General features: G+C 40.3%; 1 protein-coding gene across 1 annotated transcript in view; it reads right to left on the bottom strand.

Annotated features, from left to right (window-relative positions):
- LOC126151896 (uncharacterized) overlaps window positions 1-25,339 on the bottom strand; it is a 279,605-nt gene that overhangs the window by 152,766 nt on the left and 101,500 nt on the right. The window contains exon 4 of the mRNA XM_049915972.1: window positions 17,872-17,991. Coding sequence (XP_049771929.1) covers window positions 17,872-17,991 — 120 coding nt within the window. The remainder of the gene's footprint in view (window positions 1-17,871; window positions 17,992-25,339) is intronic.

The following is a 25,339-nucleotide window of genomic DNA, read 5'->3' as shown; positions in this document are numbered from 1 at the left end:
TCTATCTCAGCCTTGACAGGTGCACACAGCGCCATCGGAATAGGGTGTGCCCGGAAAAACTTAGGGCGAGCTGTAGGTTTAAGAGTAATGTGGGCTTCAAACTCCTTGGCACGGCCCAGACCAGCAGAGAACACGGACGAGAATTCAGAACACAATCCATCCAGCTGTTGATACGGAATATCCTCAGATATGAGGTGCACATCATCATCAATGGAGAACCCAAACAACTGGAAAGCATCATAACCGAACAGATTTTCAGTGCCCGCATGATCCACCACATAAAACGTGAGGGGCCGAACAACAGACTTTTAAGCAGTGGAAGCATCAAACTGGCCAACGATAGGAATTTTCTGTTTATTATAAGTTCTCAGATTTCGCGTAACTGGAGACAAGGGAGGGGAGCCCAACTCCAAATACGTGCGAGAATTAATGAGAGTTACTGCAGAGCCAGTGTCCACTTGCATGCGAATGTCTTTATCCAGAACACGAACAGTAACAAACAACTTATTTGTTTGAGAAAGCACACAGTTAACATCCACGTCTGATGCCTCGTCATCGGCGACAGGAACGTGAGGGGACTGACACACAGAAGCAATGTGGCCTTTTTTCCTACATGAATTACACGTGGCCCAACGTTTTGGGCACGCGGCCCTGTCATGCTGTACGAAACAGCGTGGACAAGAAGGAAGGGCGGAACGAACCTGTTTCTGTGGGTGCTGTTTCCGCTGCGAGCGTTGCGGCCCAACGCGACGTTGTTTACGCGAATGAACCGCCGCCACATCATCGTCCTCCTGGGAAACAGGCAAATTGTCCGTGTCGAAAGTGGACTGTACAGTGCCCACATCACACCACGCGTCTATTTGCGCCCCAGCAGCGTGAGACACTTCAAAGGATTGAGCGATGCTTAGAACTTCCGACAACGACGGGTTTGGCAGTTGTAGGGCACGTTGCCGAACCTCTTTATCAGGAGCAAGCCGTAGGATAGCATCCCTAACCATTGAATCAGCATAAGACTCATGATGAGTGTCTGTGACGAACTGACATTTCCTACTCAGACCGTGTAGTTCCGCCGCCCAAGCCCGGTAAGATTGATGGGGCTGTTTACGACACCGGTAGAACGCCACGCGGGCGGCAACGACATGGGTGTTTTTTCGGTAATAGTTAGACAATAAGTCACACATTTCTTGGAAGGACAGAGAGGCAGGTTCCCGCAGAGGGGCCAACTGAGATAGCAGCTGATAGATCCGTGGGGAAATCCAAGATAGAAATAACGACTTACACATCGGGGCGTCGACAACGCCGAAAGCCAAGAAGTGTTGCCGCAAACGCTTCTCATAATCCTCCCAGTCTTCAGCGGCCTCGGAGGGAACGGAGGCGGAGAAGAGGACGACAGAGGATGAGTAAGCGACGTCGACAACGCCTGAATAGCAGCCGTCAGCTGTGTTTGTTGTGCCTGAATAGCAGCCGTCAGCTGTGTTTGTTGTTCAATGAGCGCTTGCATAAGCTGTTCCATGTCTGCCCGGACACGAACGCGGAATACTCCAACGCTGGAAAAAAAATATCCGACCTCGTCGCCAAAAAGTGTTATAACCTTTAATGCACTAATAAACTGCGTGGATACACAAACATAGAAACAATAGTGGGTTTCTTGCTACCAACTCCGTAGCTGTCACTACACTGCCGTGCCGTGACATCCGGCCGGCGCCGTTCATAGCCAGGTGGCGCTCCTGCGCTCAGCCGAGCTGCGGAGCGCCTCTATCGCCGTGTTTGCGTACTGACGTAGCGGCACTTTTAAATCTCGTGGCACTGTCACAACAATATGTGTTTGTGTCTATTATTGACAAAAATCTTAATGGCCGAAAGCTATAATTGTGAGAATCTTTTTGTTGTGCCTATCTGCAACTCAGTACCTCTGTTATATCACAAGTAGCAACTTTCCTCCTCTAATATTGTCACATTCCTTCCTGGATTTTCCATTGTTTAATTTTTATTTCTAGTAACTTGTCCTTCACTGCTGATGAAACAACCTTATATGAATTGAAAGCTGGCTTGGCAATTTTCCCCTTTTCTCCATTAGCAACAAACAGAGAAATGTCATCCAATATTTTCAGAGCCCTCAGAGCTTCAAGAAGATTTTCTAAGTGCCAAAATTTTAGGCCCACTTTCTCCGAATTTGAAAGTTCCGTGTATGTTTCAACTGTTGCAATGAGTCATGAAATAAATAATACAAACTTTTTAAGAAAATATCTATGTCCCATTCAGAAGTTTGAGCACCTCTTTCGAAAGAATCATGTACTGTAAAGCTGCAAGAGTCTAATTCCAATAATTTATTTCCATTATCTTGTTTCATATTATTCTGCAGCATATTAATGATTTTTTTTTATTTGTTGCAGTTCCATCCACAGACACTTTTAGAACTTTCTGAAGGTTGATGCTTTCTACAGCAACCATGAATGAATTTTTAGTATTCTCTGCTTTGGCACAGCCCATGAAAGTAGAAGTAAAGTATCCTGTGTAAACCTAATTAAGTCTGTGTTCAGAAATCTAACTAAAATATCCATCTGCTTGGTCTAGGAGCATGTATTTAAAGTTACACCAAATAAAAGTGATTATTAATCTACAGAATGTAAGCAATACACTTTGTTTGACATGTAGTGCAATACCAAAACAAATTAGATAGGTACATTTTTTTCCCCTCTCCACAAGTGGAGTGTTTCATAATTTGACTGAGTGAGGTGGTGCTGTGGTTAGCATTCGGGAGGACGCCGGTTCAATCCCACTTCTGGCCATCCTGATTTAAGTTTTCTGTGATTTCTCTAAATTGCTCCAGGGAAATGATTGGATGGTTCCTTTGAAAGGGCACAGCCGACTTCCTTCCCCGTCCTTCCCTAATCCAATGAAACTGATGACCTCATAGTTTGGTCTTTTCCCCCAAACAACCCAACCCAACATCATAATTTGATGCACATTTCATTGCCAAAATTACTTCAGCCCTCAAGACATTCCTTTCCCAACAGTATGATTTTACTGTTGTCAGTGTTTCCACTAAACATGTGTTGCAAGTAGGGATAGCAGATAAATCACAGATTGACACTCTGTCACAGGTGTACCAATTAGTTAAGGTTTCCACACCCCTTGTCATTTGTGCCAACATATAGTATCTCCCACCACCGACACTGCAGTAATGAGTTTACATACAGCAAATGGTGTCAGTTGCCAGTACTGCTTATAATCGTAGCCCCACTCTTATCCTACATGCCTAAAGACAGGGATAAGCCTTACTCCTCTTGCCTTACACATCAGCTGCTGAGCTGACCCTCATAACTGTTTTGGCTTTCAGCCTATACATGCAGTCCTTTCTTCACCTTCTTAACTTTGACAAATTAATCGATTTTTAAGTTTGAATATAATTGCCAAGACAAAAATAAGGACCGTAATTTTTAAAAAAAGAGACAAAATAAGGACTTTTATTGCACATTATAAAAATTAAGTACTTTTAAGAAACATATGAACCCTGTTTTATTTCTGCCACACAATTAGACACTCTTTAACATTTTTTTCTCTTCTCTCTCAATCTTCAACTACTCAGGCTTGTTTTATTCTGCACAACACTGGATTAAATATAAAAAATTAAATATTTCCTTACTTTTAAAATTACATTATACTATCTACACCTCATTCCATAGACACATATTTTCTTGTGTTTAACTTAACTTTTCACCTTTTTCCAACAGAGCTGAAGTCCCTATACATAATATCCTCCAAGCTATCACATACCCTGCTGCAGATCTAGATCCGTCTTCCTTGGCGCATCTACCCTACCATCTACCATAGCAAACATAACTGGGTACAACACGCAGTTCACAACCAATATCTCCTTACCTTACCCATCAGAAATAGCTTTTCCTGTATTGGAAATACAAAATTAAACCACCTTGTTGAATGTTTTCAACCTATATCAGCCCTGGGAGTAGTTATCTTAAACCACCTTGTTGAATGTTTTCAACCTATATCAGCCCTGGAAGTAGTTATATATCAAAATTGTAGCCTGCAAATCTTGCCCGCAATTTAGCCATTATAAAATTACGTTAGCATGCCATAAATATTATTGTAATAGTCATGTGAGCATGTTATGATTGTTATTTTAATGGTCCTGTTACCACAACATAACTTACTGTAGTGAACAACAATCCTGCAGACTCCTCTCCTCATCAATATGATGTCGCTAATATATGGGGAGAAAAAAAACGAAGCAATGCAAAAAGGGGAAAGAATATTCTCTCACCAACAACATTGCTGAAGATAATATACACAATTATGGAGCAGTCACACAAAGTTACCTTCAGTGTCAATTCCTAGGGTGAATGTGTAATTCTGGCTAATTCCAACAACACATTTGGAACATACAGTGAAATTAAGAATATGAATGCATGGCCGCGATTGAAAGACAACTAACATTTTCTATAATTTTTTTTTTTTAAAAAGACAGATACAGACAGCAAAAGAAACTATAAGCATGGCATACAGAATAGTGAGGAGGTAGGGTTGGTGTACAGAAAATGAGATACAAAAAAATGTGAGCAACTCTGGGCTTTATAGGCATCAACTACGTATTCGCGTAGAATGTGAACTCCAGACGAGCATCATAATCTATCTAGTAGTTTTCTGATTCTCTTTATCTGTACATCCTGTGGGGCCTTTTCCATTACACTGATAGATGTTACGTTGATTTCAAGTCCCAAACTCCTTATTAGTGGCATGCACTCACAATGTACATAGAGTATCATGTATGGAGGAATAGAAAGAGACAAAATTGGTTCAATCTGTTGTGAATAACACACTCACCATGATGGACGTAAATGTAATGTTGTCTATTGTATTGGGTTGGTGCTTAAGTTCATAGCATTTTTCCATAAGTTTGATAAACACAACACATACTAATAACAGAAAATTTAGTCACCATCAATAATATATTCTCCTTCATTATTTACAACAGTCTACAAACGCTGGGGTAACTTTTCAATTTCGCAACTGTAGAAATCATGTGGTTTTGAGATGAAGAACTTGTCTGGCCATGTTCAGAGCAATTTTCATCCAGAAAGTAAGTTCCTTGAAAACTGTTTGATAGAGAGCATACAATGCGAAAATCTGAGGGCGCAAGTTTAGAATAAGGTCGGTGCAGAATGACTTCCCAACGCAACTTGTGAATATTGTTTTCTGTCGGTCTAGGAGAATACAGTCAGGCATTATGGTGGAGTAGCACCATTCAACGGAATCTTCCTGGTCATTGTTCTTGGATTTTGTCTGCAAGATGTTCCAGTTGTTGGCAATAAATGTCATACAGTGATAGTCAGAGAAGCATTTCGTAGTACACCACACCATCAATGTTCCACCAGATGTACAACATTATCTTTTGTGGGCGCACATATGTCTTTGTATGGGGAACTGCTGCTTTGTTTCGACTCAACCATTCCTTTCTTTTCCTTACGTTAGCATAAAGACACCATTTCTCGTAACCAGTAATGATACAGGATGCAAATGGTCATCATTTATGGGACAACTGATGATGTGTAAGCACAGATGCACATATGACCACCTTTTGATTTCTGTGATTTTGGCTTAGACCATACAGAACCGATATACCCAATTTTAGAACCTTCCCCACTGTATTCAAATGTTGCATGACAGTGGAATGATCACAGCGAGGATATTCAGTAATCTAACTTTCTCTAGCCTGTGGGGAACTGTGACCTGTGACGTCCCTAGTGATGTCATTAGTAGGATGCTAATAATCTCTTTAATTATATATTCCCAAAATTGAGAAATGGTTGTTCTGACTTTCTTCCTGTCTATGAACTATTCCTAAAAAACCTATACAAAGGAGATATCATTAAATTCATTTTAGATATGTACCAGCACATATCACTTGAAGCAGTTTCTTTCAGAAAAATTTGCACAGCATAACTTGCATACAACCTTCCAAACAAGTACAGAAGTACCGATGCATGTATCTAGGCAGCTCCAATTACTTCTGTTTTAGAATTTTAAATGTGATACATTTTTAGATATATAGAAACTGGAAACAACATTACAAAAACATCTATTTGTTATTCCAGTAACTTAATTTACACTACATTATACCTGATTTTAAAAGTGGAATTATTTTCACAGGAAATACTTTCATTAATGATATTGGCTTCATTCTCTGTAGTATGACATGTAGAATGCAGTGGCATTTCTTGTCTGTCGGAGCTGCAAGAAATAAAAATCCCATAGAAAACAAAGATTAGGAAGCAGAAAATTTTGTTAAGTTGTATTTTATTCACTGGTGTAATTACGATAAACATATGGACAGTGCATGCTTACAACAGAACAGGATTTACTGTGCAACTCAGACAACAGTTTGACAAAATGTTTTGTAATATACATGAATGCTCTTGTGGCAACAGTTCCACAATATGTAAAAATTTCATCATGCTTCAATAGTCTGAAAACATGGTGATGCAGGATGTCAAAGGACAAGTGGCGTAACAATGAGAATAAACAAGAAAATTTAAATTTCACGAGGCCATTTAACAGTGATATCTCACTAGGTGTTTCCTCTAATAGAAATACAGTGCCAGAAATACTATGGAAATTCCATATCTGTCTAGAAAATACCAAAAGACGAAATGCAGCCACTAGATAATTCATCATAGACATGACAAAAAATACACAAGTGTAAAAAACCAAACAGTTTCTCATTCTAGTTCAAATTTAAAATCAATTAATCCTCATAATCAATCAAAATGTCATGCACCACAATTGGCAGGGATATCTCTGGGGCTCAGTTACATGGAACAGGAAGGTTTTATTTATTCACAACCACTGGACACTCATCCTTTTTCATACTGAATGAAAAACTTAACATCCTCACTTGTGCATATGGTCTTCCTTAACTGCAGAGCAATTTGAGATTTTACTGAGGACATTGATGTGCACCTGGTGTCCTAGTCAAACACTGGTTGATGAAAATACAGCCCACATTCAAGCCTGTTCCTTCACACTGAGTGTCACTGCAGTAGCTTCCATTAATGATCGCAGCTACTGAGATAAGGATTCTTTTACCAGGCTTCATATAGGCATCGGAAAAGGATGAAATTAACAAAGACAGAGAAAAAACCATGGGCAAAACAGAGTAAACAGGTTATAATTCATGAACATAAACAGATATCTTATTTTAATTGTTGAGGAAGGAAGTGGAATATAACTGAGATTGTGCTTGCAATGAATTGTCATTTTGGATGATTTTGTGCCAAACACATTTCACAGACCAGTAGTCAGCAGACAATAGTGGGCATCACCTAAGAAGGTGGCTTAGTTTCAGACAGTTATGCCTATACAGTACCACCAATCATCAGCATAGAACAAATTTCAGTCTCCTTCTAAGTAGCTTGTCATGAGTATTTCTGGGCGGCAATAACTGATGTCATTGAGACAATGCCATCTTCACATTTCATTGACAGTACAATTTCATTAATTGTTGCTGACAGAAAAAAAATTGTAGCTGTCAATGTGATAGGTGTCTACATCAGTTTCTGTCACTGTACATTAAGATCACTTCACCTTCATACTTCTCGCTCCACACACACACACACACACACACACACACACACACACGAAGTGGAACCCCAATGAAACACAGGAGACATGCTTTACTCCCGCATTGTAGCATAGCCATGGTACAGTGATATGTGGAATGACAAACTACGCAAGGGAAGTTTGCAAAGGCACACAATGTAAAGTTGTAATGTACTATATATTCCATAGCAGTTATGTTTAAGGAATATTCAATCAAAAACATTTAAAAACTTATGAATTACAACAATTGATAAACTTGTTATGTTGGCAAAATACATGTTTAAATCCAAGGGTATGCATAAAACATTGTCCAAAATTGTGCTAAACACAGTCTCTGAAAATTATTCCGAGCACTTAGTTCATAAGCCCGCTCGAATAGCAAACAGTTGTGTAAACACTCAGGACCTCTTAGCAACAAATATTCCTGAGCTAATGACAAGCATCAAAATGGATACAGGGATTAGTGAACAAAAGGTTGCTACTGCGAGAATGAATATTGTTAACTTCCAAATCCACTAACAATAAATGAAAAATATACCTCTTCAAAAAAACAGATAAAAATTCACTTGATGCCTTTCTGAAAGACAATCTCCCCTCCTTCCAAATGAACAATGTACTGGTAGTGTAGACCTAACTGGCTTAAATTCAAACAAATAGTACTGACAGCAATTGAGAGATTTATACCAAATAAATTAGCAAACAATGGTGCTGATACCCCTTGGTACATAAAACGGATCAGGATGCTGTTGCAGAAAGAATGAAAAAAACATGCCAAATTTAAACGAGTGCAGGACCTTTTACAGGGACTTCAATGTGAGATGTTTGTGTAGTTTCCACAATAAAACTTTGTCTCAAAACCTGGAAGAAAATCCAAAGAGGTTCTGGTCGTATGTAAAGCATGCTAGCAGCAAGACACAGTAATGCCTTCTCTACGCGACAGCAATGTAAACACCATCGATAACAGTGCTGCTAAAGCAGAGTTACGAAACACAGTCTTCCGAAATTCCTTTACCAAAGAAGATGAAGTAAATACTCCAGAATTTGACTCAAGAATAGCTGCAAACATGAGTAACTTAGAAGAAGAAATCCTTGGAGTAGTGAAGCAACTTAAACCACTCAATAAAAGTGTGGTGTGCGTACTGTAAGAACTTCAGTACACACACCATCAGATTATTTGACTTGTCACTCTAACAAAGTAGGCGAGTGTCAGCAATATGTCCATGGTCTTATCATGGCGCGTTTATCTTCTGCCGTTAGGTCAGACGATAGAAATGCCACTTGCACGCTTAGAGTAGCAGATTGACGGTGACCAACTTTAAACAGAACTTGATTAATTTTCACACACATTTATTAAAATAATAACAAGCATAAAAGTTACTTAACTTGGTTCTGGATGCATTTACAATTGACAATCTGAAGTTCCTTTGGTATTGGTACGTTAATCTTATTCTCACAAATATCTCTGATACTTGACAAAAGTGTCTATACATTTATCTTCATGGCTATGTACAGGAATATGGTAATCTTATTGGGCGCACACTGAAACTTGACTATAGACTGGTACAGACAAATGTAGAACTCGTACAGACTGTTGCAGACAAATGCAGACTGACTAATCAGAGGTCTGTACACTCGTTATAATACCTCACATGTTCATGTATCACTGCGCGAGTGTGATCTGCGAGGAGAAAAGGTTCTATGTAAGCAGCAATCTCATTGGCTGCATTACATATTAATACGCGGATCGGCGGAAGCAGAATTTGGTCCGTCTCTATGGCAGCGCCATCTCATAGTGCAGAGACGGACGAGCACTGTGCCTGCGCTGTTGTGCTTAGCGGGTTGCGCTCTAGTGGGAAAGTTGTGTATGCATTGACTATGCGGAACTATGTACACAACAAAAAGCATGTCATCTGGTCAAGACTTTATACCATTAGGTTCTTTTCAAAGTATGTTGATGCAGCAGCTCCACACCAATCATATACAACTGCTCGCTTGACGAAAGATCAGTACGTAGAGACTGGGAAGTTACATAAGTTACACACACAATCAAAAGCCAAAGAGACTGGTACACCTGCCTAATATTACGTAGGGTCCCCGCTAGCATGCAGAAGCACCGCAACATGATGTGGCATGGACTTAACTAATGTCTGAAGTAGTGCTGGAAGGAATTATACACCATCAATCGTGCAGGATTGTCCATAAATCTGCAAGAGTACGAGTGTGTGATCTCTTCTGAACAGCACGTTGCAAGGCATCCCAGATATGCTCAATAATGTTCATGTCTGGGGACGTTGGTGGTCAGCGGAAATGCTTAAACTCAGAAGAGTGTTCCTCAAGTCACTCTGTAGCAATTCTGGACGTGTGGGGTATTACGTTGTCGTTATTAAATTGCCCAAGTCTGTTGGAATGCACAATGGAAACGAATGGATGCAGATGATCAGGCGGACTGCTTATGTATGTGTCACCTGTCGAAGTCATATCTAGATGTATCAGAGGTCCCATATCACTTCAACTGTACATGCCCCACACCATTACAGAACCTCCACCAGCTTGAACAGTCCCCTGGTGACATGCAGGGTCCACAGATTCATGAGGTTGTATCTGTACCTGAACACGTCCATCCACTTGATACAATACTGACCAGGCAACATGTTTCCAGTCATCAACAGTCCAATGTCAGTGTTGATGGGCTCAAGCGAGGCATAAAGCTTTGTGTCATGCAATCATCAAGGGTCCAGGAGTGGGCCTTGGGCTCCAAAAGCCCATATCGATGATGTTTCACTGAATGGTTCGCATGCTGATACTTGTTGATGGCCCAGCACTGAATCTGCAGCAATTTGCAGACAGGTTGTACTTCTGTCATGTTGAATGATTCGCTTCAGTCATCATTGGTCCCATTCTTGCAGTATCTTCTTCCGGCCGCAGTAATGTCAGACATTTGATGTTTTATTAGATTCCTGATATTCAAGGCACACTCATGAAATGATCATACAACAAAATCCCCACTTCATTGCTACCTCAGAGATGCTGTGACCCATCGCTTGTGCACCGACTATAACACTATGTTCAAGCTCACTTCAATCTTCATAACCTGCCACTGTAGCAGCAGTAACCGATCTAACAACAGTGCCCGACCTTTGTTATTTTATATAGGCACTGCCAACCACAGTGCCATATTCTGCCCATTTACATATCTTTGTATTTGAATACACATGCCTATATCAATTTCTTTGGCACTTCAGTGTATATTTATGAAAGGCAGTAAATTACAGGCCTGCATCGTTAACACCGATTTGCAGCAGCATTCTGGAACATATGTCGTGTTTGAACATTTTGAATTACCTCAAAGAGATCACTCTAATGACACACATTCAACACGGATTTAGAAAACATCATTCTTGTGATACAGAGTTAGCTCTTCACTCAAACAAAGTGTTGAGTGCTTCTGACAAGGTATTTCAAATTGATTCCATACTTCTAGATTTCCAGAAGGCTTTTGACACTGTAACTCACAAGCAACTTGTAGTCAAATTGTGTGCTTACGGAGTATTGACTCAAGTTACGTGACTGGATTTATTTCCTATCAGAGAGGTCACAGTTCGTATTAAGTGGCAAATAGTCATCGAGGAAAACAGAAGTTATTTCGGGTATTCCCCAGGGTTGTGTTACTGGCAGTCTGCTGTTCCTCATCTATATAAACAATTTAGGAGACAATCTGAGCAGCTGCCTTACATTGTTCACAGATGAGGCTGTCATTTATAGTCCAGTAATGTCATCAGAAGATCACAACAAAATGCAAAACAATTTAGAAAAGATATCTGTATGGTGCAAAAATTGGCAACTGACCCTAAATAATGAAAAGTGTGAAGTCATCTTCATGAGTGCTAAAAAGAATCCATTAAACTTCAGTTACATGATAAATCAGTCAAATCTAAAGACTGCACAATCAACTAAATACCTCTCTCTCTTCTCAGAGATACAGGCCCTGCAGACCACACACTGCATCAATGATCTGCTTCCACCGCCTTCTATCTCTCGCAGCCTCTCTCCACCCTGCGGAAGTTCCTAATTCTGCGATGTCCTTCTCTATGTCATCTTTCCACCTTGTACGATGTCGGCCAAATGGTGTTGTTGCCTGGAGAGTTCCTTCAAATGCTTTCTTGGTCATTCTGTTGTCTCCCATTCTGGCCACATGTCCAGCCCATTGCAGTCTCCAACTTTTTAATTTCTGGTGATAGTGGGTTGCTTCATTAACTGATAAATTTCATTGTTCTTTCGAATTCTCCATACGCCATTCTCCAACACAGGTCCCCAGATTTTTCTCATTACTTTTCTTTCGAAAACATTCATTTTTTCTCTTTCATTCTTTGTAAGCGTCCAGCTTTCTGAACTGTACAGTACTATGGGGCAGATATTAGTGTTGTATATTATCATCTTTGTGGTGATTGACAACAAAGCTTTACTTTTGAGTGGGTTGCTTATTGAGTACAGACATCTTGACCCTGAGGCTATTCTTTCATTTATATCCACTGTTGTGACATTTTTACTGTTGAAACGTGATCCAAGTAATTTAAACTGGAGAACTTTTCTGAATTTAGAACGTTGGTCTATTTCAATGTAAGGATTTGGGTTTATGATTCAACCTATTTCCATATATTTGGTTTTCTCTTGGTTAATCAAAAGCCTGATCTTGCTGGCATTGTGCCTGAGAGATCTGTACACGTCTTTCAGTTCTTCTTCAGTTTCACTAAGCAACACTATATCATATGCATAAGCCACCAGGAGTTTTACTTCACTGTGTTCGAATCTGAGACCACTGTATAGATGTAAATTACTCACCCGAACCACTTTCTCTAATGCAAGGTTGAAGAGGACACATGAAACGGGTGTTTTTGTTAAATTCCCAGTATTTCTCAAAGATCTGTCATATAGTAAACAAATTATCAGTTGTGGAACGGCTTGTTCGACATCCAGCCTGCTAATCTTGAATAATGTTTCCCGTATAAGGTTAAAGTTTTTCCAGAATGGTCATTGACAGGATTTTGTATGTTATGTTCAGCAAACTGATTCCTCTGTAATTTACACATTCCATTCTGTTTCCTTTCTTATGCATGGGACAAATTATTGCAGTTTTCCAATCTTCAGGCAGTGTTTCAGTTTTCCAGGTCATTGCGATAAGGTTATATATTTCTTTCTGTAGATTGCTTCCGCCCTCTTTTAATATCTCTGCTGATATCTGGTCCTCACCTGCTGCCTTGTTGTTTTTGAGCTTTTGAATGGAGTGGATCACTTCCTGTTCTGCGATTCTACATTCGTCATTATTGCAATTCAACATTTCTCAGAAATACTCTTTTCATCCTTCTAGGATACCTTCCAGCTGTGTTAGCATATTTTGATTTTTATCTTTTATGAATACCTAGGAATTACAATTACAAACAACTTAAAGTGGAATGAATATGTAGAACACATTGTGGGGAAGGCAAAGTAAAGACTGTGTTTTAGTAGCAGAACACTTACAAGATGCAACACATCTATTAAAGAGACTGCCTACACTACATTTGTCCATCCTATTTTGAAGTGCTGCTGAGCAGTGTGGGATCCTTACTAGATAGGATTAATGCATAACATTGAGAAAGTTCAAAGAAGAGCAGCAAGTTTTGTATTATCGAGAAATAGGGGATAGAGTGTCACTGACATGGTACAGGACTTGGGGTGGACATCATTAAAACAATGTCATTTCTCATTGCGGTGGAATCTTCTCACAAAATTTCAATCACCAACTTTATCCTCTGAATGCTAAAATATTTTGTTGATCCCAACCTGCATAAGAAATGATGATCACATTAATAAAATAAGGGAACTCAGAGATTGCACAGAAAGATATATGCGTTCATTTTTTCTGCGCGCTGTTCAAGATTGGAATAACAGAGCATTTTTGTAAAGGAGGTTTGATGACCCTCTGCCAGGCACTTAAGTGCGATTTGCAGAGCATCCATGTAGATGAAACAGTTAACAACTAATAACACTGCAGTACAGAATACTGTACTTCATTATGGTACATAATGTACATGATTATTTACAAAACAGTTCAAAAGCTAATGTAAGTTAATTTTTCCACTCTTTAAAGAACTCAGCTAGCTTATTTTGGCAGGTCATTTCATGTATTTTCTTTTGTGTGTATTGTTTTGTATTCATCACGTACAAGAACTGAATATTGTTTGATACACTTTGTCTCTCCAGCCACATAATCACTTTTTTTATGTTATGAAAAATTTCCAATGTACTGGGAACACCTCCTATGCCTTGTTATTCTTTTTCATACCCATCTTCAACCACTTTACAATTCTGACATTTCATACAGCGTCAATAATATCTTTGTAGTCTATGATCTCTGAAAACAGTTCCTCATTGTTAATGGCTGCCCAGTTGTCCAAGTCTTCAAGATCAATATTGCACTGCAGTGTTGAAACCCGTGTTACTACATTATTCATCAGTTTTATTTTCTTCAATGGAACACTTGCTTCAGCAATTCCCAAAACTGGCCAGAGTGATAATTCGCCAACACCAGACCTCCTGAATACACAAAGGTCTTCAGCTTAAAAAATTTCAAGAAAATTTTCATTTTCTCATCTGAATTTACTATTGAAGTGAGTAATTCACAGCGGTAACGGGCCTTAAATGGTCCTATGATGACCAAATCAAATGAAGTTTTCATTTTTCCACCATACGAATGCAACCCATCAGCAGATGGATGAACTGAACACAGACCTAGGATTAGTAGAACCTTTTCTCTCATCTAAAGGGATTGTAGATGTTTTCTCACTGATATGCCACATGTCATCCACATATTCTTTAAATGCTTGTAAGTGAACTGTAATGATGACATATTTACGTGTTTTAAACATATAGGGCATTTACTTTTGCATATACAAAGAGGTTGCAACTTATGGCTACCCAATTTACATCATATTCTGTAGTTTTTGCATTAACAGTTCTGTCTGGAAACAGTCAATAATTAAACACAATTCATCATAGTTACACACTTGACGGTCGCTTAAATTTTCATCTATCAATAATTTGTATAGACTATCAAGAAATTTGAAGCAGATTTACTGTGTCGTATTGATATTTCCAAACTGAATGCAATTCATTGGAAACAATAAAGTCTCTGCTGCCAGGTAAATTAAACTGAAATTTTGCAGCTTGAGCTTTAATAATTGGCCGAGGACAGGCACACCTTCACTTTACTTTACTAAAAACTACCTATAAAGACGTTTGTCACATTCACTGTATTTTTCTACTTTTGTTATTTCCCTGACCAATCCCACATCACTTTCAACTGTGTTTATTCTAAATTTATTCTATACTTTCATCTAACCTCTAATTATTCCAAATTATTTAAAAACAGTCTTGATTGCATCCGATGCTAACTTCTGACCAGTTTTGGCCTTTTAACTATGAGCCATCATCAATGTTTGCACCATCTGGATGACGGCGATGGCAGCTGGCCTGCTGTGGATGCCTCAGTCACTATAACTGATGTACGTAGGAGAGTCTATTTGTTGTGTCTATCTGCGACTTAGCATCTCCCCTATATGGTGAGTGAGCAATTTTCCTTTTCATACAATAGAAACAAAAAAATAAGATTTGTTCAGATGCTATGTGACCAAAGTTAGTGAAATCACTACTAAGCGCCTAGCATGGATCAGTGTCAGGTTGTATAGGGGGACAAGGAAAAAAACTTCCCGGATTTTTCCCGGCTATCCTGTTTAGGAAAAATATGCTTTTTCCTGGGCAAAAATCCACTTTTTCCATACTAAGTAACAGTAGGTTTTCCATAAACTTTCCCTCTGACCTGTAAAACTTATCAATTCCTTGAATGGTTAACGTTTTATACACTTCCTGGGGAAGGTGGAGGGGGGGGGGTGAAGAAGAAGAAGAAGAAGAAGAAGAAGACGGGGAGGAGAAGTTTTGGAAAGACTTTTGATTTGCAGCAACATACACTGCATATTTTCGTATTACAAAAGTATAAATCCGAATTGCACCAAACACACCGTGTTAGTTTCCCGAGCGTTGAAGACAAGGTTGCGATGTCTTTTTGTAAGCCAATCAAACAGTATCTCATGCCACATGATCTCGTCAGCTGATGACAGCAGATATTCAGAGCATAAGACATGTTATAGTTAGCCAATAGCAAGATAACTGGTTACGTAGTGCTAACACACAAAGAGAAAAAGTTAATGGTTTATATTAATGTTAATAGGATAGCTAAAAGATAAGCTAAGCTTTCACATGTAATATTGATCTTTTTTGCATGTGTTATACTTAAAGATAAATCACACAAATGTACCAGTAAATTTAAAACTATGACATAAATGTCTGGGGTTGAAATTCTTGTAAGTGGCTGGTCTTCAAACTGCTCAATTTTAAATGCTCTGTGATTTAGAAATCCATCCCACTTTCTCACATGTAACATAATTCATCTTGCGTAAAAAGAAATTTACTTTGAAAGTAACGCTTTTCAAACCACTGTTTGCAATACTATCTGGAGACTGTTAGAAATAGGTTCGATTTACCAGTTGCCAGACAGCGCCAGAAAACAGGTATTATTGCGCGTGAGCAGCTGCAGTGGTGTAGGATTACCATATAAAAGAAACAGGGCATCAGAGGATACTCCCAAGAGCATCGGAATTTCGTAAACCATGCTAAAGTGCATAATTCGGCTTGAAGCGCACATTTGTTTTTTTTTTTTTCAGATTCACAATGAAGTAGGTCCCATCTGATATTAAGTTTTTCAGTGTGGTTTTTAGGATGTATATTTTCTTGGAGTACCAGTATTCTACTAGCTCATTTTTGTTTCTTTATTACGGCATAATGCGACACATGGCAGAAGATGATAACGTGCACTTGAAATTCAGTAAACAGTTGGAACTAACCAATACTGAGGCATGAAACACTTCGTTTCAAATAAAATGATTGCCTCAGGTGAAAGATTAAATCACTTAATGTAAACACGGGTCACGTGGAGACTAATGCTCTCAACTCAAGACAACTCTGCGCTTGAGCATATCTGGCAGCTAGGGCACGCAAGAAAAAAATTTTTCGTTAGCATCTGGCTACTTGCTACTAATGCCTATACAGCTAACAGCCACACTTCAAGTAGCGGAAAGCGGAGAAGGTACTGCTCATACGTGGGTCAACTGCGCACGGGAATCAGCCCGCTGGCAACTGGTCAAACGAACCTAATGTGAACAGTTATGACATCATGCTCACAGCAAGCAGTTTATTGTTACGAAGATTTACATAGTCTTCGCCCTATGGCCTTTGACATAGTTTTGCTATTTGCAGACGCTTGTGTGTGCACAGGGTTTTGTTGTTGTAAATTGCGCATTTCCTTTGCCACTGAAGTTTTACTTTTTTTTCTCTCGTTTATATTTTATTGCTGCATTATCATTCTCCAGTAGCAGGATATAGTAACATTCTTTGCTAGAGAGTCAATTCTTACCAGTCAAATATAAAAAAAATTTTAATGAAAGCTAAAACAATGAAAAATTCCCAGAATTCCGAAAAATTCCCGGGTTTTTCCCGGATTTCCCAGTTGTCCCGGGTCGTATACACCCTGAGTGTATTTCAAGCAGAAGCAACAATAATTCATGAAAGCCCATTATAAGTGGCCATCTTCAAAATTGGTGTTTATTTGTATAAATTTAGTTGCATAAACTGTACAAATTTGTTTATTTTTATAAAATTGTATAAAAAATAAAACCATACCACAGAGGAACACACTTGGTGTCTATCACGACTACGATAAAGGAGAACCTTGCACGATATATGAAATGGCACACAAGGACAAATGGAGGATAAGTTTGGCAAAAACAAACCACTGGAGGAGGCCTGTTGAAGAAGGTGCATCTGCTCATCAGAATGAATGGGTTATCCTCTGCACCATGCCCCAATAAGAGAAATGGAGAAACCTCTTTGTTATAAATTCCAAAAAAATTTGAAACGATCATATACCGACAATACAACTGCTGTTGTGAATGCAGTTTACAATTTAATAAGACTGAATGTTCCAGAAAAACTGTTTAAATGAACACGTGTCCATTTACTTTTATATCTCTTCTACTACAAGAAGTGGCCTTTGTGTCATCAAAGTAACAACACTTCAACACAAAACAAAATATACCTGTGAAGTTTGAGTGCACTGACACTGATAATAAATGTTTAAATATTTATTGTTGGGAGACTTACAGAAGAACTCGCCCATCGACAGTGTTAGGTGCTGTTGTTGTTGATGCAGCTGGAACTGACTTTGTTGTTGCACGAGTTTCATGCTCTTGATCATTTTCAGTTGTTTGTCCTCCACACCCACTGCTAAATAACAACAACATTAAGTATAAAAATGTATGCATTAATAAACTCTGTTACTAATGTCTCTCTCAGAGAATAAATTTTAACACAAAAGAATTCTGCCACCCAACTCTGCTTAATGTATGCTACATACACGATATATGGATATATATTCCCAAACATAAGATAACTGAAGACGTTTTTCACTTAAGGCCACACGTCATAATTTCTATATTACCTACTTAAAGGTAACTGAAGACACTTCAAGAATAAGTGTTATTCTGCATTCAGCTTACTACTAAATAGCTAGCAAAAACATTTATTAAACAGCAGGGGACTGCTCAAATCATGTTTCAACCATATTAGAGGACAACAAATATATCATGTTTGGCTCTTCATTCACTTTTGTTTGAAATCTTGCAGCACTTACAAAATTACTACTCAATATGAATTTGTGCCAACAAACCAGTAACATGGTTCAGTAAATACCAATGTGTACAGCAAATGAATTATATACATACTGTTGAGACCTGGTACTGGTTGCCTGATATCACCCTCTTCAATTATCTACATACATGTAGGATGACAACATGAAAAACCCTAATTTACTGATTTTCGAATGCAATTAAGCCTAAAAGTATTTAACATCACAATACTTTCAATAAATCTGCCTATGGCTGAGTGTGTAGCATTTTGTCTTGTATTTTCAAAGTCGCTGGTAGAGTCTCACCAGTAGCAACCCTTGTTTAAATTAATTAATTATCTATTATCAAACTGAGATATTTATTAATGAAGACTGAATCAGAATGAGATTTTCACTCTGCAGCGGAGTGTGCGCTGATATGAAACTTCCTGGCAGATTAAAACTGTGTGCCCGACCGAGACTCGAACACGGGACCTTTGCCTTTCGCGGGCAAGTGCTCTACCAACTGAGCTACCGAAGCACGACTCACGTCCGGTACTCACAGCTTTACTTCTGCCAGTACCTCGTCTCCTACCTTCCAAACTTTACAGAAGCTCTCCTGCGAAACTTGCAGAACTAGCACTCCTGAAAGAAAGGATATTGCGGAGACATGGCTTAGCCACAGCCTGGGGGATGTTTCCAGAATGAGATTTTCACTCTGCAGCGGAGTGGGCGCTGATATGAAACTTCCTGGCAGATTAAAACTGTGTGCCCGACCGAGACTCGAACTCGGGACCTTTGCCTTTCGCGGGCAAGTGCTCTACCAACTGAACTACCGAAGCACGACTCACGTCCGGTACTCACAGCTTTACTTCTGCCAGTACCTCGTCTCCTACCTTCCAAACTTTACAGAAGCTCTCCTGCGAAACTTGCAGAACTAGCACTCCTGAAAGAAAGGATATTGCGGAGACATGGCTTAACCACAGCCTGGGGGATGTTTCCAGAATGAGATTTTCACTCTGCAGCGGAGTGTGGGCTGATATGAAACTTCCTGGCAGATTAAAACTGTGTGCCCGACCGAGACTCGAACTCGGGACCTTTGCCTTTTGCCATTCAGTTGGTAGAGCACTTGCCCGCGAAAGGCAAAGGTCCCGAGTTCGAGTCTCGGTCGGGCACACAGTTTTAATCTACCAGGAAGTTTCATATCAGTGCACACTCCGCTGCAGAGTGAAAATCTCATATTGGAAACATCCCCCAGGCTGTGGCTAAGCCATGTCTCCGCAATATCCTTTCTTTCAGGAGTGCTAGTTCTGCAAATTTCGCAGGAGAGCTTCTGTAAAGTTTAGAAGGTAGGAGACGAGGTACTGGCAGAAGTAAAGCTGTGAGTACCGGACGTTAGTCGTGCTTCGGTAGCTCAGTTGGTAGAGCACTTGCCCGCGAAAGGCAAAGGTCCCGAGTTCGAGTCTCGGTCGGCCACACAGTTTTAATCTGCCAGGAAGTTTCATATCAGCGCACACTCCGCTGCAGAGTGAAAATCTCATTCTGGAAACATCCCCAGGCTGTGGCTAAGCCATGTCTCCGCAATATCCTTTCTTTCAGGAGTGCTAGTTCTGCAAGTTTCGCAGGAGAGCTTCTGTAAAGTTTGGAAGGTAGGAGACGAGGTACTGGCAGAAGTAAAGCTGTGAGTACCGGACGTGAGTCGTGCTTCGGTAGCTCAGTTGGTAGAGCACTTGCCCGCGAAAGGCAAAGGTCCCGAGTTCGAGTCTCGGTCGGGCACACAGTTTTAATCTGCCAGGAAGTTTCATATCAGCGCACACTCCGCTGCAGAGTGACAAACTCTCATTCTGGAAACATCCCCCAGGCTGTGGCTAAGCCATGTCTCCACAATATCCTTTCTTTCAGGAGTGCTAGTTCTGCAAGTTTCGCAGGAGAGCTTCTGTAAAGTTTGGAAGGTAGGAGACGAGGTACTGGCAGAAGTAAAGCTGTGAGTACCGGACGTGAGTCGTGCTTCGGTGGCTCAGTTGGTAGAGCACTTGCCCGGAAAGACAAAGGTCCCGAGTTCGAGTCTCGGTCGGGCACACAGTTTTAATCTGCCGGGAAGTTTCATATCAGCGCACACTCCGCTGCAGAGTGAAAATCTCATTCTGGAAACATCCCCCAGGCTGTGGCTAAGCCATGTCTCCGCAATATCCTTTCTTTCAGGAGTGCTAGTTCTGCAAGTTTCGCAGGAGAGCTTCTGTAAAGTTTGGAAGGTAAGAGACGAGGTACTGGCAGAAGTAAAGCTGTGAGTACCGGACGTGAGTCGTGCTTCGGTAGCTCAGTTGGTAGAGCACTTGCCCGCGAAAGGCAAAGGTCCCGAGTTCGAGTCTCGGTCGGGCACACAGTTTTAATCTGCCAGGAAGTTTCGTATCAGCGCACACTCCGCTGCAGAGTGAAAATCTCATTCTGGAAACATCCCCCAGGCTGTGGCTAAGCCATGTCTCCGCAATATCCTTTCTTTCAGGAGTGCTAGTTCTGCAAGTTTCGCAGGAGAGCTTCTGTAAAGTTTGGAAGGTAGGAGACGAGGTACTGGCAGAAGTAAAGCTGTGAGTACCGGACGTGAGTCGTGCTTGGGTAGCTCAGTTGGTAGAGCACTTGCCCGCGAAAGGCAAAGGTCCCGAGTTCGAGTCTCGGTCGGGCACACAGTTTTAATCTGCCAGGAAGTTTCATATCAGCGCACACTCCGCTGCAGAGTGAAAATCTCATTCTGGAAACATCCCCCAGGCTGTGGCTAAGCCATGTCTCCGCAATATCCTTTCTTTCAGGAGTGCTAGTTCTGCAAGTTTCGCAGGAGAGCTTCTGTAAAGTTTGGAAGGTAGGAGACGAGGTACTGGCAGAAGTAAAGCTGTGAGTACCGGACGTGAGTCGTGCTTGGGTAGCTCAGTTGGTAGAGCACTTGCCCGCGAAAGGCAAAGGTCCCGAGTTCGAGTCTCGGTCGGGCACACAGTTTTAATCTGCCAGGAAGTTTCATATCAGCGCACACTCCGCTGCAGAGTGAAAATCTCATTCTGGAAACATCCCCCAGGCTGTGGCTAAGCCATGTCTCCGCAATATCCTTTCTTTCAGGAGTGCTAGTTCTGCAAGTTTCGCAGGAGAGCTTCTGTAAAGTTTGGAAGGTAGGAGACGAGGTACTGGCAGAAGTAAAGCTGTGAGTACCGGACGTGAGTCGTGCTTCGGTGGCTCAGTTGGTAGAGCACTTGCCCGGAAAGACAAAGGTCCCGAGTTCGAGTCTCGGTCGGGCACACAGTTTTAATCTGCCGGGAAGTTTCATATCAGCGCACACTCCGCTGCAGAGTGAAAATCTCATTCTGGAAACATCCCCCAGGCTGTGGCTAAGCCATGTCTCCGCAATATCCTTTCTTTCAGGAGTGCTAGTTCTGCAAGTTTCGCAGGAGAGCTTCTGTAAAGTTTGGAAGGTAGGAGACGAGGTACTGGCAGAAGTAAAGCTGTGAGTACCGGACGTGAGTCGTGCTTCGGTAGCTCAGTTGGTAGAGCACTTGCCCGCGAAAGGCAAAGGTCCCGAGTTCGAGTCTCGGTCGGGCACACAGTTTTAATCTGCCAGGAAGTTTCATATCAGCGCACACTCCGCTGCAGAGTGAAAATCTCATTCTGGAAACATCCCCAGGCTGTGGCTAAGCCATGTCTCCGCAATATCCTTTCTTTCAGGAGTGCTAGTTCTGCAAGTTTCGCAGGAGAGCTTCTGTAAAGTTTGGAAGGTAGGAGACGAGGTACTGGCAGAAGTAAAGCTGTGAGTACCGGACGTGAGTCGTGCTTCGGTAGCTCAGTTGGTAGAGCACTTGCCCACGAAATGCAAAGGTCCCGAGTTCGAGTCTCGGTCGGGCACACAGTTTTAATCTGCCAGGAAGTTTCAAGACTGAATCAGATTTTTAATAAAAAGTAACATTATGTCAAGAAAAAAGAAAAAAACGTACAGGTCTACTGTAAATAATTCATTTGTTTTCAAAGCTATGTGTTTTCCAATGACTCATGTACAAAGATGATAGACATTAGAACAGAACCACAAGCTCACCATTTTTCACTCTACAAATGTTCTGTGAATACCTCTCTGGTCACAACACAATTCATCAAAGTGGTAGTCAAGTTCGTTCCATACCTTGTGTAACAACATCCTGTCAATGGTCATCACAGCAGCATGTATGTATTCTCTGAGCTACTCCAGAGTTCCTTGCAATGCGGGTACGTAAACATAAACACGGTCTTTAATCTTACCCCAAAAAAGTCGCAAGGCATTAGGTCAGGCGATCTGGAAAAATGGGCGGGGGGGGGGGGGGGGGGGGGGGGGACAGTGCCATATCATGTTCACCACTACTCATCATTCACATAGAGACAACATCAACACTCAGATATGAGGGGCTGCCACATGTTACTGGAAGACGAAATTCTCAGAATCAAGAGTCAGGTGTGGAAACAACCACAACTGAAAATTTCAACAATGTGTGAAAATGCTCAAGAACTAACCTCGCACTTTTTTCTTTTCTTTTTTTTAAAGGCTAATTATACTTTTTTTCATCATTATTGCATAATTTGCAACCTATGAAAGAAATAAAATAAGCATGAAAAACTAATCTTGAAGATCGGTTATTTTTAGCTTGTGTTGCCCTTCATGATATATCAAACACAAACATGCCAGTAAAATTTTAAATAAAGGGTATAAATGGCTGATCTACATGACCTGAAATTTTTCTACGTGGGTGGTCCTCCAAAGCATTAAGTTTTGCATGAGAGCCAAGCCCTCCATGATTTAAGAGATTCATTACTCAGCCTGTAATGGAAAACATTATTTTTTCTTTTTTTTCTTTGTTCTTTTCTTTTTATAGATGTAAAGCCAAACATGAATTAGTGAACTGATTTGTGCCAGAGATAATGTTTTTATACAAAAAAGAGAAGAGACACACTCTTCAATTGATTAATTTCGGTATCTTCACCTGTTTGTTCCTATAAGTGGTAGTGGGTGGACGTATGACTAGTGCCGCTGTGCCAGTATTGTTTAAAAACGTGTATTCCTACAGTACATTAAAAAGTGTTATAAAGGTTATTAGGAAGGCAAGTTTATTTATATACGTATTTATGTTAATTACACTCATCATCTGTCCATCATTAAATTTTCTTTAATTATTCAAGAAGCAATTAATTACCAGTTTCCATTTCCCCACAGTCTCACACTGTGTTGATTAACTTTTACAGATAAATGGAAGGTTGATTCATTGCTCTATATCAACTTGGAGGGGGCATGTTTATCCACAAGTGGTTCCTGTACTGTGATGAAAAATAGAACGATTGGCCATAATCTTGTGGTTTTTAATTTTTGCATGAGCTGCAGACAGTACAGTTTGAAGTGTAATCACCATCCCAAACTCTTCCACACAGTTTGCTGGAATAGCCTGAGTTTGTAGCATGCACAGACCATTGACTTTTTTTGGACTGCGCAAGAAATTTTCCCTCACCCCATTCATGGTTGCATCTGGCATACTTGGTCGACTGATACTTTTCTGTTTACAAAGAGAACTAATGTCACTAAGCTGTTGATACCTACACACAATGCTCTTTTTACATGGTGGTTCTTTTCCATAATTCCTTTTGAATGCATGCTACACTGCTGTAACAGATAAACACCTTGCATACTCCAATGCACAAAAAACTATTTTTCTGCTTTGTCACCATTTTGTCAATGCATAGCACTTGTAACACCAATTGGGGGGGGGGGCGCAAGGAAAACTCAGTGAGTTTATGATTCTACTCAAGCAACAATCATATCTTTTACATGTAATATTTTGGAAAATATAGATCTCTGAAAACAAATTAATCATTTATAATGGACCCTATATTCTACTTTCTATTTGACGTTTCACATTTTACTACCAAATTTATAGAAACAATCAAATTATTGACAAAATAATTTAACTGAATAGATAAAAGACTTTCCTTAACTTTTGCATGAGCTGCAGACAGTATGGTTTGAAATGTAATCACCATCCCAAAATCTTCCACACAAACTTATTCCTTCTCATCCCATGTGGTAAGTCACCCTTGACCATGGTTCTGGGTGGCTTTCCCAAAATCTATCCCTTTTCCTAGACCTCTTTTTCCTAGAAGGAAAGACTTTCCTTCTCATCCCATGCGGTAAGTCTCACCTGACCCACGGTTCTGGGTGACTTTTCCGAAATCTACCCCTTTTCCTAGACCTCTCCAGTCCTTATCCTTCACTCATCTTCCTTCCCCATCAACCCTTCTCCCTGAATAAGGAGCCACTGGCTTCAAAAACTTGCCAATTACAACTGTCCATTATGTATGTTCTGCCGCCGCTTGGTGAGTAGAATTTCTATCTATCCAATATATATCCTAACTACACTGACATATATTGGGAATTATGAGACATTCACTCCACATAATCAGGTTGTGGGAACTGTGTTGTGGGAACTGTAAGACTTATCAATCCTTTGAACGAAGATTTTATACAGCAGCACAGACATTATAGTGTTTTCAGAAAGATCTTTCAAACATAGCAACATACAGGCTGCACATATTCGTATTACAAAAGTATAAATACAGCTTCCACCAAATACAGCACTGTAGCCTACGAAGCACTGAAATCAAAATTATGATGTTCTTTCATCACCCAATCAAAGCTCTGTCATAAGACCTAGTCAAACAATGACAACAGACATTCAGAGTGTAGGACATAAGATGTACTCAGCCAATAGCAACATCACTGTTCAGTAGCGCAAACTCATAAACATGGAAATACAATGGTTTAAATTAGGTACAGCTACAAGAAAAGCTTTCACTTATACAGTATACACTCAAATAATACTGGCAGAAGTAAAGCTGTGAGGACGAGGCGTGAGTCGTGCTTGGGTAGCTCAGATGGTAGAGCACAATATGGACATGCGGTGACGAGCGAAATGT

The sequence above is a fragment of the Schistocerca cancellata genome, chromosome 2, assembly GCF_023864275.1.
Source record: "Schistocerca cancellata isolate TAMUIC-IGC-003103 chromosome 2, iqSchCanc2.1, whole genome shotgun sequence".
NCBI lineage: Eukaryota > Metazoa > Arthropoda > Insecta > Orthoptera > Acrididae > Schistocerca > Schistocerca cancellata.
The sequence above is the reverse complement of the archived record's forward strand: the minus strand, read 5'-3'. Positions and strand labels throughout refer to the sequence as shown.